Genomic DNA, 20,969 nt, shown 5'->3' on the forward strand with positions numbered 1-20,969 from the left:
AATGAAGGAGAAGTTAAATTATCTTTAAAATTCTAGACTCAACGTAGAATTATTAATGGGAAAGATTGTTACTTTATTAGGAAATATTTATTATGACAAGGGTTATCTTTCCCATCAGAGTGAACTGTATAAAATGGACTTTACAGGACCTACAGTGGTGGTTCTTAGCCCTTCCTGCTGCTGTGACTCTTTAATGTCGTGGTGAGCCCTAGTCATAAAATCATCTCATTGCTACTGCATAACTGTAATTTTGCTACTGTTATAAATCATATGTTATGCAGGATATGTGATATGTGACCCCTGTGGGGTTGCAACCAACATGTTGACAACTGCTGACCTAGCAAAATCTTCACTTTATGGGGACAAACATTTAAGCCTGAGAAAAATAAGTAATATGACCTTCTAACCTATGTCTCAAGTGTCAGATTTAGAAGATGTCTGCCAGGTAAAATGACTTTGGCAAACACTTCCTTACCTGAAAGAAAAACTAACTGGATATTTAATAAAACACTCTTGATCACAACTGCCTAGCACTTTAGAGTCTCAAAAAAGTCAAAATGTCTATTTGACCATCTACTCCCAATACAGTTCCTCTCCATCAAGCTATAAAGCTTGCTATACTCTTTTTCTCACTTCCTGCATCAGAAACCTTAAAGCCATTCTCTCAGTCTATACTGTCCCTGGAAATTTCCACATGCTCTAAGAATCTGGCCAGAGGCAGTTGACATGGATGTCATAGCATGTCAAAATGTAGGCAGTCTGGGTTCTAGGAGTAAAACATACATGACCAAGCTACTAAAAGACAAGTAGGTTCTGAACAAGGGATGAGCAGGCATAAGTCTCAATGCGCTGGGCAGCCCACTGCACTGTGGGCAGGCAGTAAATGCTCTGGGTAGCCTACTGCACTGTGGTCAATGAGGACAAATGAACCACTTGAGATTATCTTGACATTAGAGTTGGCAACATTCAGCTTTTCAAAAGTCTTAAATCATTCTTTCATAATTAGTACTTCCAAAATTAGGCAATTATTCAATTTAGGTATTTTTTCTGTGCCCAAATCACAACTGTATGTGCTTATTCATCAATTAGAAGAGAAATACCTAGAACATAATGGAGAATCATTAACAACACTTCGCACATTTGTTAGATGTCTGAATGGTTAACATAGTAAAATAATGGAATCCCCAATGATTAGTTAAAAATAAATTTAGTGTTTCACCATCACCGTAATTGTAAGATGTTAATTCCAACACTCATATACCAATTTATCCATGATTTTTGTCTTTAACTTACATGCACAGCATGCAGACCCTTTCTTAAGTCCATGCATGCACTCAGCACGTTTTAGTCCAATGATGGAGAAACCCTTGTTTGTAAAGCTTACCAGAAATGACCCCTGCAGTCATCGTGGCAGCAACGGGTGACTGCCTCTTACTCACTCTTGCAAGAAATCTAAACAGTAAGCCATCCCGGGCCATGGCAAACAGAATTCGGGGTAAGGGGAACATAGAACCCAGAAGACTAGAACAGAAAAATTCATAATCCAACGTGAGTTGAGTATTATTCTCCAAGGATACTTACAGGTACACAAAGCCATAAAAACAGGAAAGGCACAAAGATATTGAACTTTATGTTAAACACAACAGAAAAACACCTGTCCACATTTCCAGAGTTCTTGATGAAAAATGATCCCCCTTTTCTTAGTAAAAGTCAACTCTCTCACCTGCCACTGCACCCGACGACAAAGTAGCAATTACTGGTGTCTTCGTTTTGGAATTGATTTGAGCTAGACATTTGAAAAGCAACCCATCCTCCGCCATAGCATAGATTACACGAGGCATTGGGAAAATGGATCCAAGAAGACTGAGTAAAAAGCAAAGACATGCAGTATGGCAAACACATCCATGCAAGACCGCACCCAGAATAGAGACACAGTGATCGCATAACACGCTGTATGACAGCCGGGACTCACATAATCTTAAAGGGCACTACCGTTGGGCATGTAAACATACCTGCCAGTAATGGCCACCGTGTTACTCTTTACTCTGGCAGATACTTGCCCAACCAAATTAAAAGACCAAAGACAGCATTGCAAGTCATTTGTTTCTATTAATGATGGCTACTGAATTAAAAATGAATTAGACTTTGCGAAATTAAATGGTCAACCACTAAAATGTCTTAGGGTTAATAATTCAGAAAACAGAATTCCCAAATTACCAGGAAATTAAAAAGATCAATTAGTTTTATGCCACAGTAAGCCACCCATTTATGCAGTGATTACATATTTTCATATTAACATGATTTTGCATCCTATAGATTGCGGTATATGTAATAGTTTTAAGCATTAAAATTATCAAGTCAAAGAATGGCTCAAAAATTGAACATATTATAGGTTTAGCATATAGAAGGAGCTACAGTTAAGTGTTAGTAACAATGAGGTTCAGTATGCAATTTTTGCTTAAGATAAATTGAATTATTTATGTTTATTGTTCGTGTCATTGTACTTAATATTCAGTTATGAAAGCATTTAACAACAAGAGGTAATGTACTTGACTTTAAAATCCTATTTGGGGAGTGGGGGGCTAGCATGGTGCTTCATGCCTGAAACCCCAACAATTGAGAGGCTGAGCCAGGTGATTGCTGAATGTTTGAGGATAGCCTGGTCTTCCCAGTGACTACGAGGTCAACTGTGGCTACACAGCAAGACCTTGTCTCCCTAAATATCCATTTTCTTTATCCTTTTTTTTCATTACTTAGAGAAGACTTTATTATTTTTTTATCATCGAACCTACATAGATAAGACCATACAGATTTAATACAGTGTGTTATGCTTGCACAAATGGAAAAAAATAAGTCCAGCATTTCTAGACCAATATGGCTGTTGGTCTCTGTACAATCCAACTCAACAGAATTAACTGAGAATTTTTTTTTCCAAACTTGACAGCATAACTACAGTTTCCAAAATTCAAACTATATATGTATAAGGACCAATCATGTTAGCACGCTATGCATCAACAGTTGATGTAGCCATAGGGGGAATCTTTTCACCCCCCTCAAAGATCATGGGGACACACTGGCTTTACAGTTTGGACTACAACTGTTTGGAATTCTTCTTAATGAATCTCACAAACAGCAGATTTCTGAGAAACCCAAAGAAGTAATCCCTAAACTCACTTAGTATTATTGGGACTAGAAACTAGAAACATCTTTGAAATAAAAAAAAAGCCATGTTGATGAATCATACTAAAATTTTTTTCTAGCTTCAAACTTTTGAAAATTATTTCCAATTTATAAAAAGGAATGCTCAGGCCAAAAAAAAAAAAAAAAAAAAAAAGCTTTTCTTTTTGTGAGAATATTCTGCTATGATGTGTGGCCTGCATGAGGTGTTCCACTTCAAATATGCTAACTAGACAGATATGTTAATAGACACATGAGGTCTCTGGAGACCTGAGCTATGAGCTGTGTCATAGTAAATACGTAGCTACGGAAAAATCTGAACATTTGACATTCAAACTCCCTTGTCTCTTTACATAAAGAATTACCACTGGTAATTTCAGAATGGTAATTCTGTTTTTTTTTTTTTTAAATATTCCATTCTGATCAGTCCTTAAAGGAGAGGGGATAAGCTTGTCACAGTTAAAAGCATTTAGGGTTTAAAAAAGAATGACACAGCACATGGCTTCTACTCCCAGACACACTATTGCTTCATGGAGAATTGTCCAAAGTGTCAAGTCTGCATATAGTTTCCAACTGACACAACAATGCAGGTGAGACTGATGCCAGCAGCATAGTCACCTAAAGGTGTCTACCACAATATGTGGTTATATGTGACACAGACACTCATATGTCCCAATGCTATGTATATTACTACCAAAGCTTATACCATCATTATCTTGGGGGAAAAAATAGCTGACAATGACCATGTTTTTGTAATCACTCAAGGTTTCTAGACAGCAGTTCTGGGCAAATTATTCATTGAGTACATAGCTGTTAATGTGTTCCTCATGTTGGGATATTTTTAGAATATACAGAATCAATCTTGTGATTGCAGTGGCTCAGGCACCAGGGCCTTCAGAGCTCTGGTCAAGCATTCTACCACTGAACTATCCTCACATCCCACAAGAGCAAATCTGAAGCCACTTGACTCTACTTTGCAAGACCCCCTAAGAGCCCCAGTCCCAAGGGCAGTGCAGTGTACCTTGTTGATAAGGCGCAGAGGGAGCCTGCTGCGACAACGTATTTGGCAGGACCCCATCTGACATATTCAAATGCGACAGGGAGTGGACTTTTCTCATCCAGGAGGTAGTAAGGCATCATAAGTGTTAAAGCTGCAGAAACCCCAAAGTAAGCCATAAAGCAGACAAGTAAGGACGTCACTATTCCGATGGGAATGGCCTTTTGCGGATTCCGGACCTCTTCACCTGAGGAAACACAAACAGAGATTTGCACAAAAGGTCAAGAGTTAGATAGGTGAGGGACTTACTGTGGTCAAAGCCTCCCTGTTCTCTGTGGTCTACTCTGCTTTTGTCCCTTGGGCCTTCTTAGCGGGTTCTTTATTTCATATAAAAAAGTTCCCTTCTGCTCGTGAGGATACTTTGCTATTAGCAAAAGGAATCCAGCAATCAGAGGGAGAAAAGAAGAGCGGAATATACAAGTCCGTTTCCTAGCTGCAGAGAAGGAAGAAAAGGAGACACATGAGTATTCTTAAGTCGTTAGGTCTAGAATGACAGCTGACGTCATTTGGAAAACAGCTGCACTGGTATTCTGTAAGCTCTTGAATTTGAGGGCTTCACACAAGCCTATTCCATCTACTTATATGAGACTTCAGATTCCACTGAAAACGTCAGAATATCCTTCTTGTAAGTCTGACCTCTGAAGCTCTCCACATAGTCTGTTATAAGGCCGTGCAACTGGGAAGCTAGAAAGACTCTGGCATGAGGATTTTTGTCATTCGGAACACAGAGGAAAGAATTGGTATAATCTGCCTGGTGAGTGAAAAGGTAATTTAAGGCGATAAACTAACTGGAAGGGACAGAACCTTTAGCTAAAAGATTAAAGATGGAATTGTGCGCAGCACTGAGGATTCTCATCAGATCAGCCAGATGTGGTGTCTTAGGTGATCTTCATAATATCCTCAGGGTAGGTGCTGCTCTTGACCACACAGGAGCCAGCCCTGAGCGTTTTTAGGCAATTGCTTCTGCATCATAGGCAGCATGGCTTGCTGGTGGTTGAGAAGTTAGCATCCTTCCCACCCCACACCTCATCTTCTTCCCTTGCTCCTCTGCTGTACCTGTGTGGCTACCTGCTGTGGTACCCTTTGCTTCTAACTAATGAGGAGGCATCCCCCTTACCAGTTGTTGCAATGCAGTCAAAGCCCACAAAGGCATAAAAGCACGTTGCAGCACCAGCCAATGTCCCTGTAAAGCCATAGGGCATAAAGCCGCCAGCCCCGTAGATGCTTGTTCCATTCTCAGAAGGTGGTTCTCTGAAGAAAAGGACAGCCATTGTCAGCCACTTCAGGGAAACTATCTTCTGGTGTTTTCTCTCAAGCTCTCCAGCCCCAGGGAGGCTGGTGTTGCTCACTGGTTCCTTGAAGCTAAGGTATATAAAACTAAAACTTTATTCTGTTATCTTGTTCTCGGGATTTTGGTAGACTCCCTCACAATGACCCTCTATGTCACTGGCATCCAACTACAGGCTACTCAATGGTAAGTCCAAAAGGCTTGGTCCAAACTCCCTCCCTCCTGTGTGTGTGTGTGTGTGTGTGTGTATGTGTGTGTGTGACAGGGTCTCACTATGCGTCCACATTAGCCTGGAATCTGCCACATAGCTCAGGCTAGACTTAAGTTTTTGTCAAGCCTCTTGCCTTGGCCTCCTGTGTACACAACTGTGCTGATTTGCATAGACCTATGCTAGATGGAACACCCACACAAGCAGGATTTTGACATCAGGGATCCCACATGTGAGCCATGTTCTCCAAGAAAGGTAAGAAGCTTTATCCTCCTCTTCCCCCATAAGAATCAGCTTTTATTGTGAAACAAAAAGAAAGGCAGACTGTACCTTTAAAAAAATTATTTAGGGGGTTGGTGACTCAGTATGTAAAAGCATTTGCCACCAAACCCAGCAACCAGAGTTCGATTCCCAGGACCAAAACAATATCTTGGAAGAAGACAATCAACTCTGGCAAAGTGTCTCCCACCATCCACATACTCAGACAGACAGACAGACAGACAGGCAGACACACACACACCCCTAAACATAAAGAGATACATACACACAGATACATAGACACACACACATATATACACAGATACAGACATACTCATCTCAGACAGACAGACAGACAGACAGGCAGACACACACACACCCCTAAACATAAAGAGATACATACACACAGATACATAGACACACACACATATATACACAGATACAGACATACTCATCTCAGACAGACAGACAGACAGACAGGCAGACAGACACACACACACACCCCTAAACATAAAGAGATACATACACACAGATACATAGATACACACACATATACACACAGATACAGACATACTCATCTTGGTCTCTCACACACAGAGACTCACATTCTGAACAAAGAAATAAAAAAATAGAACCCCCCCCCCACAAAATTTACTTAGAAGACATAAGATAGTGAAATATAAGCCCATAGGCTCAATTAATCATGCTGGAAGTTCAGTGTTTTACCATATATTAAAAACTATAAGATTAGTAGATACTATCATTTCCTTATCAGGATAACTATAAATGATATATAATCAATAAAAATATCCACTTACACTTTACACCATATAACACATACTTCTGTAATTTTATTTTTGCTTATGAAACCAATTCCACTAATAAAACCAAAATGGCTTCAAAGATTTTATGTATGTGGGTTCAAGATGGTGATGGGTTCTCTGTGTAGTCCTAGCTGTCCTGAAATTTACTCTATAGACCAGGGTGGTCTTGAACTCAAAGATTCACCTGCCTCTGCCTCCTAAGTGCTGGGATTAAAGGTTCATGCCATCATGCCTGGCTTCCAAAATTCTTAAAAGCCTGAAAGCATGCAATGAAACTGACTGTACCAACGGAGAAACTACAGGGTGCAACCAAATATTCAAATCAAACAGGAACAAGAAACTATTCAAATTCCTTAGAGTTAGTGAGCTGCTGGGAAGCAGATGTGATGTTCTTCCAGTGCTGAGAGCCTCCCCTGGAGGCTGAGGTTTGGAGCCAGTGCCTGCAGAGCTTCACACAATGGCTCAGCGGGAAGCACACCGCTACCTTAGGATGGGGAATCTACAGAAGAGGAGCTGGGTGTCCTTGAACCATCATCCAGAAAGGTCTCAGAATCAACAAGACTGAGAACTGTTGCTTTACAGAGAACTTGCAAGTACTCTTAAAATGTAACACAGAGAAAACTGGGGGCAGGGGGAGCAGGAAGGGAGAGGGGGGAGCAAGCGGGGAGGGGGAGGCGGGGGGGGGGGGAAGGGACTACACAAGAGGGGACCAAATATTTACCTGGCGCTTGCTGATATATTTTTGAGAAACTCTTCACTGATCTTCCAGTTAGCCACATTTCCTTTCACAAACCCAGCCACCATGACAAAGAGAAGGACCAGGATATTAATAGCTGTAAAAAATTTATTCACCCAAGCAGACTCTTTTACTCCAAAAGATAAAAGACCTGTGGAAAAGGAGAAAGTATTAGCATGGGCTCCTTGGCCACAGAAAAGGCAATGCTAGCCTTTTGCCAATCCACAGATTAGATATTATTGTGTTCATATAGTTACCTTACATTTCTTCAATTGTATTGCTAGCTCATTAATTAGGCACTTTACTGTGAAGCAATGCCTTTGGGCACAGAACTGATTTTGATGTCTGACACTAAAGAGATTCCACACCATCTATGTGAGCCTAGTTAACCATGGCTATTATTACTATGGTAGGCACAGACAGAAGGCTTACATCTGAAGGGCTGTCTTTAAAAGCTGTTCCAGAGCTAATATAAAAAGTCCAATCATAACTCTGCCATGTACCCTCTGAACAAAAAATTCTTCCAAGTGTCATGCCAAACAGAAGGTTCTCTGCTATAGAAGGTTCTATTCTCACCTGGATATATTTATTTTATATTAGGGATGTAAATTTCCCATTCGAGTAGTTGGATGAAACCGAGCAGTATAAAGAATAAAGATCAATTCTGGTATCCCTGCAGAATTCTACACATGCACATACATTTATTTCTGCACCCACAAATTCATCATCAGGGTTAGCAGCTGCATGGCATTCTATGTGGAGATACTTTAATTCCTTATTTATAGACAATTAGGTCACTCTTGGTTTTATTTTATAAACAGCACTGACATCACTGACATTTTATAAATATCCTTCTCATTTTATAACATTTTCCTTACAAATAGTCTTCTGTAAACTAAGAGTGTATGGGTAGATTCCTGCCTTGAAGCTTGGGGAAATCCCATGGAAGATGGAGAGGAAGAATTGTCAGAGCCAGAGGGGTTGAGGACAGTAGAAGAACATGGCCCACAGAATCAACTAAGTAGGGATCATAGAGGCTCATAGAGACTGAAGTAGCAATCACAGAGCCTGCATGGGTCTGCACAAGGCCCTCTGCATCTATGTTAGAGTTGTATAGCTTGGTATTTCTGTGGGACTCTTAACAACGGGAGTGAGGTGTCTCTGACTCTTTTGCTTGATCTTGGAACCCCTTTCCTCTTGCTGGGTTGCCTCATCCGGCCTTGATATGAGGCTCTGTGCCTAGTGTCACTGTGTTCAGCTGATATCTCTAGGAGGCCTGCTCTTCTCTGAGGACAAACAGAAGAGTAGATTGGGGGGGGGCGGGGAAGGGTGGTGATGGGGGTGGGTGGGGGGGAGGTTAGGCTGGATAGGACTGGGAGGAGGAGGAAGGAGAAGCTGCAGTCAGAATACACTGAAAACAAAACAAAACAGTATCTGGAAGGGCGTGCCTTGTACATGTGTGTGCATGCGTGGGTACAAGTGTGAATGTGCGGATGTGTGCACATGTGCATGAGTGTGTGTGTGGAGGTCAGAGGTCGATGTGGCTGCCTGCCTTGATTCTCTGAACTTCATTTTTGAGACAGTCTCCTGCTCTAACTGGAGCTCCTCACCTCGAGGCTGGCTGTCCAACAGACTTTGGGGATTCAGGGATCTACCTGCCTTGGTTTCCCCCATCTCCAGTGCGGGGGTTACACATGGGCATCACCAGTCCCAGCCTCTGGGTGAGCTCTGGGGATCCAGGCCCACATTGTCGTGCTTGTGACAGCAGGCAATTTATCCACCAAGTCGTCTTCCAAGCCCCACACATGCATTTTTATACAAGGCAAAGTCGGCCTCATCTACGTTGTACAAGTTTTACGTCAGAGTATTCTATTCATACTGATTTATAAAAGGCATTTATATATTATTAGCTGTGTATCAGTCATTCGTGGATTATAGTTTTCATCTCTATTGTTTTAAAATTCCTTCACTTGGCTAATTTCAGTGGTAAGTATAGAGCCTGTGTGTATTAGGCAAATGTTAACAATGAACGTCATTCCTGGCTGTATAGATTGCTCTAACCTTAACACGTTGCTTATAAATGTTAATATTTGTTGGAATAACCCGTATGTCCCTATTTTAGTAACTACTTCTAATAAGATTTTCCCCAAACTACAACCTTCAAATATTCGCTCTCCATTCAGTTTTTAAATGATTATTCTGCTTATCCTATCTGTATCTTTTATCCACCTGACGTACAATGTGAATTATGGGTCTTAGTTAAACGTTTACTCCGGGAGCAATGGATGCTATGAGAAGAGAATGCTGACCTTACTCAGAGAACTCAGGCTCCAAACCTATGCAATATACTCTCCCCGGCCCATTAGTGTGGTCCCTTATAGGGGATGGCGTATGACTGGTTTCCTTACCTGCCAGAAGTAATACAAGGCACACAGCAAAGAAGTCTGGATACTCTGCCAGACCAGTGTAATTCATTCTGAAGTACGTTTTGAAAAACTGGCCAATCTGTTTATTAAGAAGTTCGTCGAAGGTGCCACTCCATGCTCTTGCGACACTGGACGTACCTACCCAACACAGAATGTTAAGAGAATAAAAGGCTGCAGGTAGAAAATGAATGTAACATCTGCCTAGTCGATTCCTGGAGAAACCTGGCTTAGTTCATACCAGCTGAAAATTTTAACCACATTATAAAATCATATCCTTCCTTCCTTCCTTCCTTCCTTCCTTCCTTCCTTCCTTCCTTCCTTCCTTCCTTCCTTCCTTCCTTCTTTCCTTCCTCCCGAGGTAGGATCCTACTATGCAACTTAGGTAGACATCATACCAGTGTGTTGTCATGCTCAGCTACAGCAGCCATTAAATGCCCATAGCAGGCAGCTTTGTTTGAAACAAAGAGCTATTTAAGGGCTGGGTAGATGGCTGAGCAGTTAAAATGTTTGTTTCACTATGCAAGATGCCAGTTCAGACCCTTAAGTAAGTAGTACTGGGTGGCATGGCCTATAAGCCTCGCTTTAGAAGGCAGACACTAATACCGTAGAGCAAACAGGCCGAGACTACCTGGAATGTAACTGCAGAGTTCAGAAAGCATTTTGTTTTTGTTTTGTTTTCAAAGCCACTGAGAATCATGAATTCAAAGTGGAAGCAAAATCAGACTTCCTAGATGAAGATGTATTTTAGATATGACAGTGAGATGGAACAAGGACTACCCCACAGCTGAGAAGTGCAGGCTTATCCCTAGAAACGAGGCCTTCTGGAGAACTTTTTTTTTTTTTTACTCATACTCGTTTTTGAAGCATACCTATGACATATGACAGGATGAGATTCCAGCCAGTGATGAAGGCCCACAGCTCTCCGACCGTGACGTAAGTGTATAGATACGCAGATCCAGTCTTGGGTACTCGGGCCCCAAATTCAGCATAGCAAAGGCCGGCCATAACCGAGGCCAGGGCAGCGATGAGGAAAGACACCACAATACTCGGGCCAGAATCAGCTTTGGCGACTTCCCCAGCCAGGACGTAGACCCCAGCGCCCAGAGTGCTTCCAACTCCCAAAGCGATGAGGTCCACGGTGGTTAAGCAGCGGCAGAGTTTGGAATCTTCAAGGCTGTCCAGTGTGACAATTTTTCTCCGGATCAGACATCTCGCGAAAGTCAGCACTGCTCTGCAGGGAATCATGGTGGAAGAGAGCAACCTGTAGGAGAGAGGAGAGGGGGGTGTTGAGGCCATCTCCCCTCCCGCTGAACACAGAAGGGCAGTGGGCCTCTCTTTAACAGATACTTGGTTCAGAGCATCCAGGAGGGCTTAAGAATTTGATGGTGAGTTAATCTCTTACTTCTATGTATTTCATCAATACATATTATTATTACTATCTATCTCCACATTAATTCCAAGGAATATGTACAACCTAAGTTCAAAAGAAATACTGTAAATTTAAATGGTCTATTTGGTGTTAGCTACAGGGACACGCAGTTCAGTAGACTGAAGGCAGCCAGGGAGGAGGGGTGGAGTGTGTTGTGTGTCAGTCTTGTACTTCACTGGCTGCACACCTGTACAGTGACCTGCTGGTGTGGGGTGTTGCTCCCTTCAACTTCCTCAGACCCATCAACAGTAACACAACCTCAGGAGATTGTTGCCTGCAAGTCTCGCCCCCTGTCCTTGGCCTTAGGAGACCTGGGCTCTAACGTTGTAGGAATTCTGGAGATGGTAGCCATGGGTACATATCCTTTCTCAACCAATGATTATTTTGTTAATTGCTGAAGCAGTAGTTTTCTTTGAAGAAGAAAAATACGCTTTAGATGAGATTGGAGATAATGAGACAGAGGAGGCCCGAGGGGATTATCACGATGTGCATGCCTCCCTCTGCAAGGTCATATTGAGGCTACATTTGAATCTTCTTTAGTCCACGCTCAGCCCAAAGAACGGCAATTTCTAAGTACCTATACTTTGATGAAGTATTTAATTCTTGCCAAAAAGCAGACTCCTTCTTCCGCATCCTGGAGGCATAACTTATAAGACTTCCTCAATCCATGGGAATTGACAGCAGAGAATTCTGGGTCTAGCAAACCATCATACCTGACGGTAGCTAACACCATGGCGGGCAGACATTTCCCCCCTCCCCCTCCCCCCAACATGTATTTGAAATCTGCTAGTTACAGAAAATTATCTAGCCTCGATTGTCGCTTTGCTTCTGTATTTGAGACAAAAGTCACAGAAACAGATCTCTTCACTACTGCTCTATGTCAAGGCTGATCTGTCAAGCTTACTCCCTGCAGTGTGACAATAGGCTCTCACAAAAACACTATCCCAGGAACAAGAGGAGTTGTCAACCAATTAGCTTGTCAACCAATTAGAACCCAGGGTTTTCTTTCTCTTCCTCTACCGGTTTTGTGGTGAGCCACATCTCTGTCTGGACTGATGGAGAGAAATACAGTTAGAACGTACAGTACAGGGATCTTTGCCTGCCCCCTTACCACCCCCCATTAGATATTTTAACTTTGTGATCTTCATAGTCAATAGCAACTACACGCCTACAATTTTAACATTCCAATACAAAGTTTTAACAGTAGATGAGACAAGGTAGCAAAGGGGGAAAAACCGCTATGGCGCGGATTACTGATGACAGTTCTTTTTACTTCTCTTTGAGAGATGATTTTCTCAAAACAAAATATTATCCAACCAGAAATGGTCACTGTTGAACCTGGACTAGGCAACAACAACAAAACAAGCTTTGCACTGAAACCTAAAATCACTTTTCCTGAAAAACACTTTTCTGCACATATTTCCCCTAAACGCTTACTCTATCTTTTCTCCATATCAAATTTTCTGGACAATTTTTTTTCCCTCTAAAGGAAGATAGGTGAATGGCAAAGTCCAGATAAGTAAAAATTAAAGACCCAATTGAGGTTATTACAAATGAACAACCACAGCAATAATGACGTATTTTCTTTCCTTTTCAAGTACCGAATCGGTATGGCCAGAAAGCTAAAGTAAAACATGTACTACTTCAAAATTTCCCATGGGCAAGCAACTCTCCCAAGGTTACACAACCGGATGAACAGCTGAGGCAGGATTTTGGAAGGTTCCTAAAGACAACTGGTGGTTTGTAACACGTGGGGACACTCACCTCCATAAAAGCAAACCCACAGCTGCAGTACAGACACAGCGGTTTCACTCAACTAGATGAACATGAGGTTTTGTTTGTTTGTTTGTTTGTTTGTTTGTTTTTTAAGCATGTAACTTTGTTCCCAGGGCAAGGGAAAGCAGGATGAAGCAAAAAGTGAAATAGAGCAAGCAAAGCCTTGGGCGCTGGGGTAACTAGAGTAGCGGCCCAGTCAGCACTCCGCCCTGGCTCGGTTGCAGCACAGGCACCAAGCAGGCGCCCTTTCTCTTCAGCAATGGCTGGCCAATAAATCACCCTGAATGCCACCGGGTACCACCTGTTCCCTTTTCCCAGGCTGCTAGTGCCAGTTACTCTCCACACGCCACCACAAGCATCGAAAGATGCCCTTCCCCCAAATTATTTCAAACCCAACTCGCAAGTGCTACTGTTAAAAAATGCCCACGATCCATGGTGCTCATTGCATGCCTGGTACCTGACACCCTTTAGTTTATTGTCCTATGACTTTCTCAACGTTCCTATAAAGATTAGGTCTATTATTAATTCTGTTGCAGAGATGAACGAACTGAGGTAAAGTACAGTTAGCCAACATCACAGTCCACCTATGATGGAAATAAGATGAAACCCACTGCATGTGACTCAGTTATCTCATGTCAGAGAGCCTGCATATCAGATATCTGCATTATGATTTGTAACAGTAGCAAAATCACAGTTGTGAAGTAGCAAGGAAATGATTTTATGGTTGGGGATCACCACAGCATGAAGAACCGTATTAAAGAGTCACAGCATAAGGGACTTCAGTAGCGGCCCAGTCACAGCTTCAGAGCACAACAATAGTTGCTCTGAAGCCTTTCTTTGTAGGCAGGCAACGTACAGCATCATCAGTTTGCTGAAGTCTCCATCACTGGCCACCTGCTCTTCCATCACTACAGCACTGTCCCCCACCTCTAAGCCACAGGTAGCTGGACTGGAAACAGCCAGACAGGGCAGACTCAGATGTCCCCCAGACTCTAAAGAAAATGACTGGGGCACACAAGCCAATAGTTCATACTGGAATAGTATCTAGGGAGCTGACTGAATGTGCTTGCCATGCCGGGACACATAGCCAGAGGGGCGTCAGCTGCATTTTCTCTTCCCTCCAGCCCTGCTGAGTTTGCAGTGTTAGACTGTTCTCGACTTTGTTCCAACTAACTCCCTGGTCATATAAGCTATGCTGAGCTGTCGGGTCACTAAAACCAGAAGTTATCAATGGAGGTCTGCTGGTGCTGCGGAGGCCGCTCTATCGCCTCTGCTTTCATTCAACCCTGAACTGGTTATCTCTTAACCTCGAGTGCTCCACTTCCTGCTAATTCACCTTCCTTCTGGCATCAGGCTTCCAGCTGGAATACCTTGAGGACGTCCTTATTTTCCCAGTAAGGTATTTGGGACATTAGTACCCATTAGGTCTGTCCTTTACACACATCTGCTAACACCAGATGTTTGGTGTGGACTTTGCAAGGAAGAAGGTATTTCACAGGTGTGGGGTTCCTATATTTCAGAAGCTCAAAGCTGTTGTGCTGTTGTGGCTGTTGTCCACTGACTATTGACACGGTCTGGTGATCTTCCGTGCAAGCTGTAATTTCATGCTGGCCAGATGTTGTCGTGTCCCAATTGCCCCTCTCTGCAAGAAGAAGGTTGAGACTGGGTGTAGTAGCACATTTCCTGTGATGGCAGCTCTCAGGAGGCTGAGGTGGGAAGATCAGCATCTCAAATCAGCCACACAATGATTCCTAGGCCAACCTGGGCTACATGGGGAGGTGCTGACTCAAATCAAAGAGAACCAAAGTAAATCAAAACAGTTAAATAAAGCAAGACATGGGGGGAGGGGTGTCATTTAGTATTCCTTCTTGAGGAAACTGTAAAAAGTGGCCATGATTGGTTTAAAAGGAAATCATATGACTTTAATTCAACATTTAATGCCCTGTCAATTCTAGGATGCCAAGAGAATTCGGATGATCTGAAGGAACCTGTGCACTTAGCGCCGTTTGAAGCAGCCACTGGTCAGGAATCAAACTGCTTTATTTATTTCTGGGTCAGTCACCAAATTCTGGATTCCAGATGCTGGAAGTAAAGGCCCAGACTAGGGTGGGCACTGGAGAACAGCAGAGGTCTTTTGTCTGAAGGCAGAGAACTGAGAAATGTTTCAGGACCCTCTGGTCTCCTCTCTTCATTCTTCCCAGAAGCAAAACACCCCTTTTCAAATGCCACACTTCCCCCCAAGTTACTTAACTTAACTGGCTGCTACAACTTGACCACTTTTGTTTCAGTGCTAGGCAAAAATTCCTCCCATCAAACTGTGGTGGGAAAGGAATTTGACAAGAATTCACACCCGTTTTTAGCTCAAAAAAAAAAAAGTAGCTGGATACCTACTTTCTTTCGTGGTTTTGCTTCAGAGTTATTTCTTGACAAAGAAAAAAAGGTCACCTTGGACACTACGTTTTCAGTTTTGAAAAGAATGCTCTGATTGGGCGCGTTTTAAATCCCTGGAACAGTGTATAAGCAGAGACTGCTATCTCTGGCATCTTGGGAAGATTCTTGAAACACTGCTATTGGTTATGGGAACTTTGTAAGTTCACTTGACTTCGGCTACTTCAGAATGAAACACTCCTATTGTGTGCTCAGAGGAAGCAAGGAACCCAATGCCAGCTCATTCCCAGGGCACAGAACTACAAGTTAGAGTTAGAATATGCAAATGAAGGACAAGGTTAAAAATGAGCCCAACTTGAAACAACAACGGAGTTCTTAAACCACAAGCCCAGCAGTCTTGACACATTTTTTTTTAAAGCAAAATTTGTCTTTATTTTCCCATCTCTGTAAAGACTGAACTCAGCCTACCCAACTGTTCCACACATCACGTTCTCTCAAAGGTCAAGCCTTAGAAATTTCAAAAATTGAAACTTTTTTTTTGTCTAAGTGGAAACCCTTTAAAACCATCCTAGGGAGCACAGAGACAGACAGACACCAGAGTCAGACAGGCCGACTGGTTATCCCTGTGGCCTGTGTGAAGGGAGGTCTTGCACTACCAGAATGCACAGCAGGGGGCACACTGCTCAGACTGCAGCTGGAGGGGGGGGGCAGTGAAGTCTTCAAGAGACGAAGAAGAGGGAAAAAAAGGCTAAGTGTGGCAATGAATTGCTATAGTCCTATCACTCTGAAGGCTGAAAGAAGAGGATCAAGAGTTCAAGGCCAGCCTGGATCATACAGGCAGACTTTGTCTCAAGAACGAAATAAATAGTAAATAAACAAGGTTGCCGACAGCACAGTCTCTAAAGCAAAAATATGAATGGGAAAACCATTTAGCATTCTTCTAACAATGAAGCAATATCCACAGTGTTCAAACTCATTTTGAAACTTTGATGAACTCATATCCTCTGCCTCTTCTGAAACTGGAAGTCAAACAATCTTTATTTTCTCTGAAACAACTCTTTTCTAAAAAAAAAAAAACCAAGAACCTCACTTTTGCAAACTAGTAACAGTTGTTTCTATAATGAACAATAAAAGAAAAATTCTTAAAAGTTGCTAACATAAAAAAATCTTTACCAAAAGTTCCTCCACCCATTGATTTAACTTAAACAGGAGCGGTTTATATTACTATGTGATTTAAAATTTAAATGATCTCATAACTGAAAACCTATCTGATAATAATTCACCAACAAACCCTTTTAGGTATTTAAATAATGTGGGAAGAGTAGGCTTTATAAAAATGACCCACAAGAACAAAATGAGGGCTGGTGGGATGGGTTGGTGGGTAAGGACATCCATTCTGCACGGTTGGGGACCTAGTTTGAATCCCCAGCAACCACATAAAAAGCTGGGTATGTTCTGTTGGCCTCTAACCCAGCACTAGGTGGGAGGGGAGAGATAGGTGACCCCAGAACTTGCTGGGTTGCTACCATAGCCCAAACAGAGAGCTTCCAATTCAATGAGAAAGTCACTCTTTTTTTTTTTTTAAAGGTTTATTTTATGTATGTGAGTGCACTATAGCTGTCTTCATGCACACCAGAAGAGGACATCAGATCCCATTACAGATGGTTGTGAGCCACCATGTGGTAGCTGGGAATTGAACTCAGGATCTCTGGAAGAGCAGTCAGTGCTCTTAACCACTGAACCATCTCTCCAGCCTGAGAAAGTCATTCTTTTTTTTTTTTTCCTTTTTTAAAGATTTATTTATTTATTATATGTAAGTACACTGTAGCTGTCTTTGTCTTCAGACGCACCAGAAGAGGGTATCAGATCTCATTACGGGTGGTTGTGAGCCACCATGTGGTAGCTGGGAATTGAACTCAGGATCTTTGGAAGAGCAGTCGGGTGCTCTTACCCACTGAGCCATCTCACCAGCCCGAGAAAGTCATTCTTAAGGTCATAAGACAGAGTGATAGATGAAGACACCTGTTATCCAGCTATGGGTTCCGCCTATGTGCACCCAAGTGTGCAACACACACATACACACACATGCACCCCATGCTCACACACAATCATCCCATACACGCACACACAAATGCACATAAAAGTATTCAACATCCAATGTAAAGTATTTAAAAGCCAACAATGTACATTATAAGCACACATTTATAGTGTTTTGATAGTGTTAAGAATGTAAGAAGGAAAAAAAAAACTCTCTTCAACTCCAAATTCCTGCTGCTGCTTTACAAAATAATATTTGATTCGACTTTCAGGAGCTTTAGCACTAACACGGGGAGAGGAAGAGGGAGAGGGGGAGGGGGAGGGGGATGGGGAGGGAGAGGAATATGAAGCTCTCGTAAATGCATTATTTTAAGAAATGGGAATTTAGCTTCCATAATTTTAAGAACGCTTGGGTACCTATCCAACTACATATATATCAGAACATTGCTCTAAGAATTATGAAATAGCTACTAGTAAGTTTTAATTTTAGTGCTTTGAATCTTATTTACACTGGACTCTCCTCTGCCCTTAGCCTGAGTCTCCAAGTCACTCCACTGTGCTCTCTCTCTCCAGCTTACCCTTGTAGCCTTGAGTTCTGCTGCTCTCTGTGTGAATGCTGTGGTCTGACCTGCCCACAAACTATCCTCGGAACGTTTGCTTTCTCGCCCACACATGTGAAGGGAGATATTGACCTGTGTGTTCCTGGCTGCTCCTGGCTTGTCTCCTGGCCCTCACTTTCTGTCCCCATGCCAGGGTGTCTGAGCCACTGAAGTCAGTCAGTCACGTCTCTGCCTTCTCTACCAGCTCCCAGACTCCTTTGCACTCAAAAGAAAAGTCAATAGTCTAAAGAGTGAGTACCTCTGGGTTATCTACCTACCAAGAGAACTGGGAGGAAGGGAGATTTTGAGAATCGGAATCTCACTCAGATCTCCTCCAAGAGGTGGGGTGAAGGCCAAAATCCCCCTAACTATACTTGGGAAAATGTACTGTTGTGTTTGATATGTGCTCTCTGGCTCCTTCCTCCTTAAAGAAGGGAACACTGCTTGTTTGGTAGGGAACATATTCACATGCTATCGTTTCTCCACATAACAGGCTTAACATGAATTTATCGCAGTAGTCTCTATAACCAGACTTGGTGGAATGAACGGACTGTAGCTCATCAGCTGACAGGGAAGGGCAGAGAGAGAAATTTTTACCAAAGACTTGAGCTTAAAGGACTCTCATGAAGATGACTATAGTGTGCCAGAAAAGACACATGGAGAGAAGAGAAGTATTTAAATAATGCTGCTAAGATTTTAAAAAATGACTTCAGGTATTTGATTATTCTCCAAAGGTACTAAGGTTTTTAGTTTTCTTAGTTTTCTATCCTAAAGGATATAGAAATCTTCATTCCATCTTTCAAACTTCGTGGAAGCTTTGTGTACAGGACCTTTGAAACAGCTGCCTCCTCACCTCACCTTGCTGCACATTTATTCACCCCCACTACCAGCACCACACGGCACCTTCTTCATTTTTGGCCCTCAAGAAGGGCTGAGTATGAAGGCATCTGTTTCCCTCTGTGCAATGCTCACTGATAGAAAACCCTTAACCTCCTGACTGTGTTTTTTTGATTCTGTCCCTGGGCTTAATTCTGTCTTAACAACAAATACAGATTAAACCCCCATTCAAATAAATCGAAATGGCTACTGCCCAAACACTTCCTCAGGTACACACAATCCATCCAAGTCCAACAAACACACTGAACATCCCTGACAGGAGGCATCACACCCCCCACAAGGCAGAGTTCCAGATGTGGCAGAACACAGAGTGTTGTTTGCTTACCGTCCTCCTCCACCCTACATATCTCTATTAATTTGCTGTATTTAATAATCACCCTGACCTGAGAACAATGACGTACAGGCGTTGGATCTGCTGCTATCTCCTTAGCCCATCTCCTGCTTCCTCCTCTCTGCCTTGTATAACACTGGGTTTCCTTTTAAATTCCCTAGAACACAGAGTCTGGGGCTTCGTGCTTGGTGTTTCTTCTTGGAAAACAACTTTTTCCTTTTTAACCTGGACAGGTCCCTTTCCATTAAATTAGGTCAGTCTTGCTCTTCCAGTACTAGGTTGTGTTGTTGTTGTTTTCTTTCGCTTTATCTTTTTCTTTCTTGGTGCTTGGGGTCCAACCTACAACCTCACACTTTCTCAAAAGCATCCACACCACACCCCTAGCCTACTCTATATTTTTACGTCACTTTGGTCTTTATAATAATTATAGACTTGGATGAACACATTTACCTCCTTATTACAGGCTGAGTTGTGTTTCTCAAACATCTGTGAAGTTCTGGACTCCAGGATCTGGCTTGGTGACATTGTGTAGACAGAAGGACTTTGTAGGCTTTAAGTCCATTAGGGCAAGCCCTAGCAGACTATGACTTGTGCTCACAGATAAAGAGGAATCTGCCACATGACACACAGGAAAAGGCCACGAGGTAACTGAGGCACAAGTTGGTGATACATCTCTTAACCAACGAATAGCAAAGGTTCATGACCACCCACCATAAAAGGATAGGGAAATGGGAAGGGGAACTATGCCCCAGATGTCACTCTGATTTTTGGACTTGTGACTTCAGAACTGTGACACAGTTCATTTCTGGTAAGTCAGCCGATCTTTGATACCTTTCTAGAGCAAGCTCTAGAAATCAACATATTCCTATAGGTTGTTAAGTTTCTTGAAACAACAGCCTATATTTCACTTTTTGTTTTATTTCTTGTGCTCTCTCAGAGATTTTGAAATATAGACAGGCATCCACCCTCTCAACAAAGAAGTGACTGATTCATACTGGGTTTCAAGTTAACTCAAACACATATGACTGTTTTGTTTTGTTTTATCAAGGATGTCTATATGAGTAGATGCCTCAATTCCACAGTGTCTTACCATACCACTTCAAAACAGAAACTTAGCATTTCCAGTGTCCTATTTGAGATCGTTGTAATACAGGACAATCAGTCAAGTCATTAAAGAACCTGCCTATTTTTGTGTCATTGCCATTTTGACAAGTCTGTTTTTCATCTTTAAGTAAATTATATTAGAAATGTCAAGCCTGCCAGGCGGTGGTGGCGTACGCCTTTAGTCCCAGCACTTGGGAGGCAGAGGCAGGCGGATTTCTGAGTTCGAGGCCAGCCTGGTCTACAAAGTGAGTTCCAGGACAGCCAGAGCTACACAGAGAAACCCTGTCTTGAAAAACCAAAACCAAAACAAAACAAAACAAAACAAAAAAACAAAAAAAGAAAAAAGAAAAAAGAAAGAAATGTCAAGCCTGACAAAGGCAAGAGACCAGTATCATGTTACATCACCACGAATGTTCCTCCAACAGGAAACTGGC

General features: G+C 42.3%; 1 protein-coding gene across 2 annotated transcripts in view; it reads right to left on the reverse strand.

Annotated features, from left to right (window-relative positions):
* The window catches only part of Slc7a2 (solute carrier family 7 member 2), a 59,651-nt gene that overhangs the window by 12,369 nt on the left and 26,313 nt on the right, over positions 1-20,969 (reverse strand). For both annotated transcript variants that reach the window (XM_021170249.3, XM_029480905.2), the window contains exons 2-7: positions 10,844-11,235; positions 9,957-10,112; positions 7,534-7,699; positions 5,352-5,485; positions 4,199-4,421; positions 1,385-1,521 (exon numbers count right to left, since the gene is read on the reverse strand). In XM_021170249.3, coding sequence (XP_021025908.1) covers positions 1,385-1,521; positions 4,199-4,421; positions 5,352-5,485; positions 7,534-7,699; positions 9,957-10,112; positions 10,844-11,219 — 1,192 coding nt within the window. In that variant the 5' untranslated portion in view covers positions 11,220-11,235. The remainder of the gene's footprint in view (positions 1-1,384; positions 1,522-4,198; positions 4,422-5,351; positions 5,486-7,533; positions 7,700-9,956; positions 10,113-10,843; positions 11,236-20,969) is intronic.

Source organism: Mus caroli, unplaced genomic scaffold, assembly GCF_978045245.1.
Source record: "Mus caroli unplaced genomic scaffold, Mus_caroli_1 scaffold_10, whole genome shotgun sequence".
Classification (NCBI taxonomy): Eukaryota; Metazoa; Chordata; class Mammalia; order Rodentia; family Muridae; genus Mus; species Mus caroli.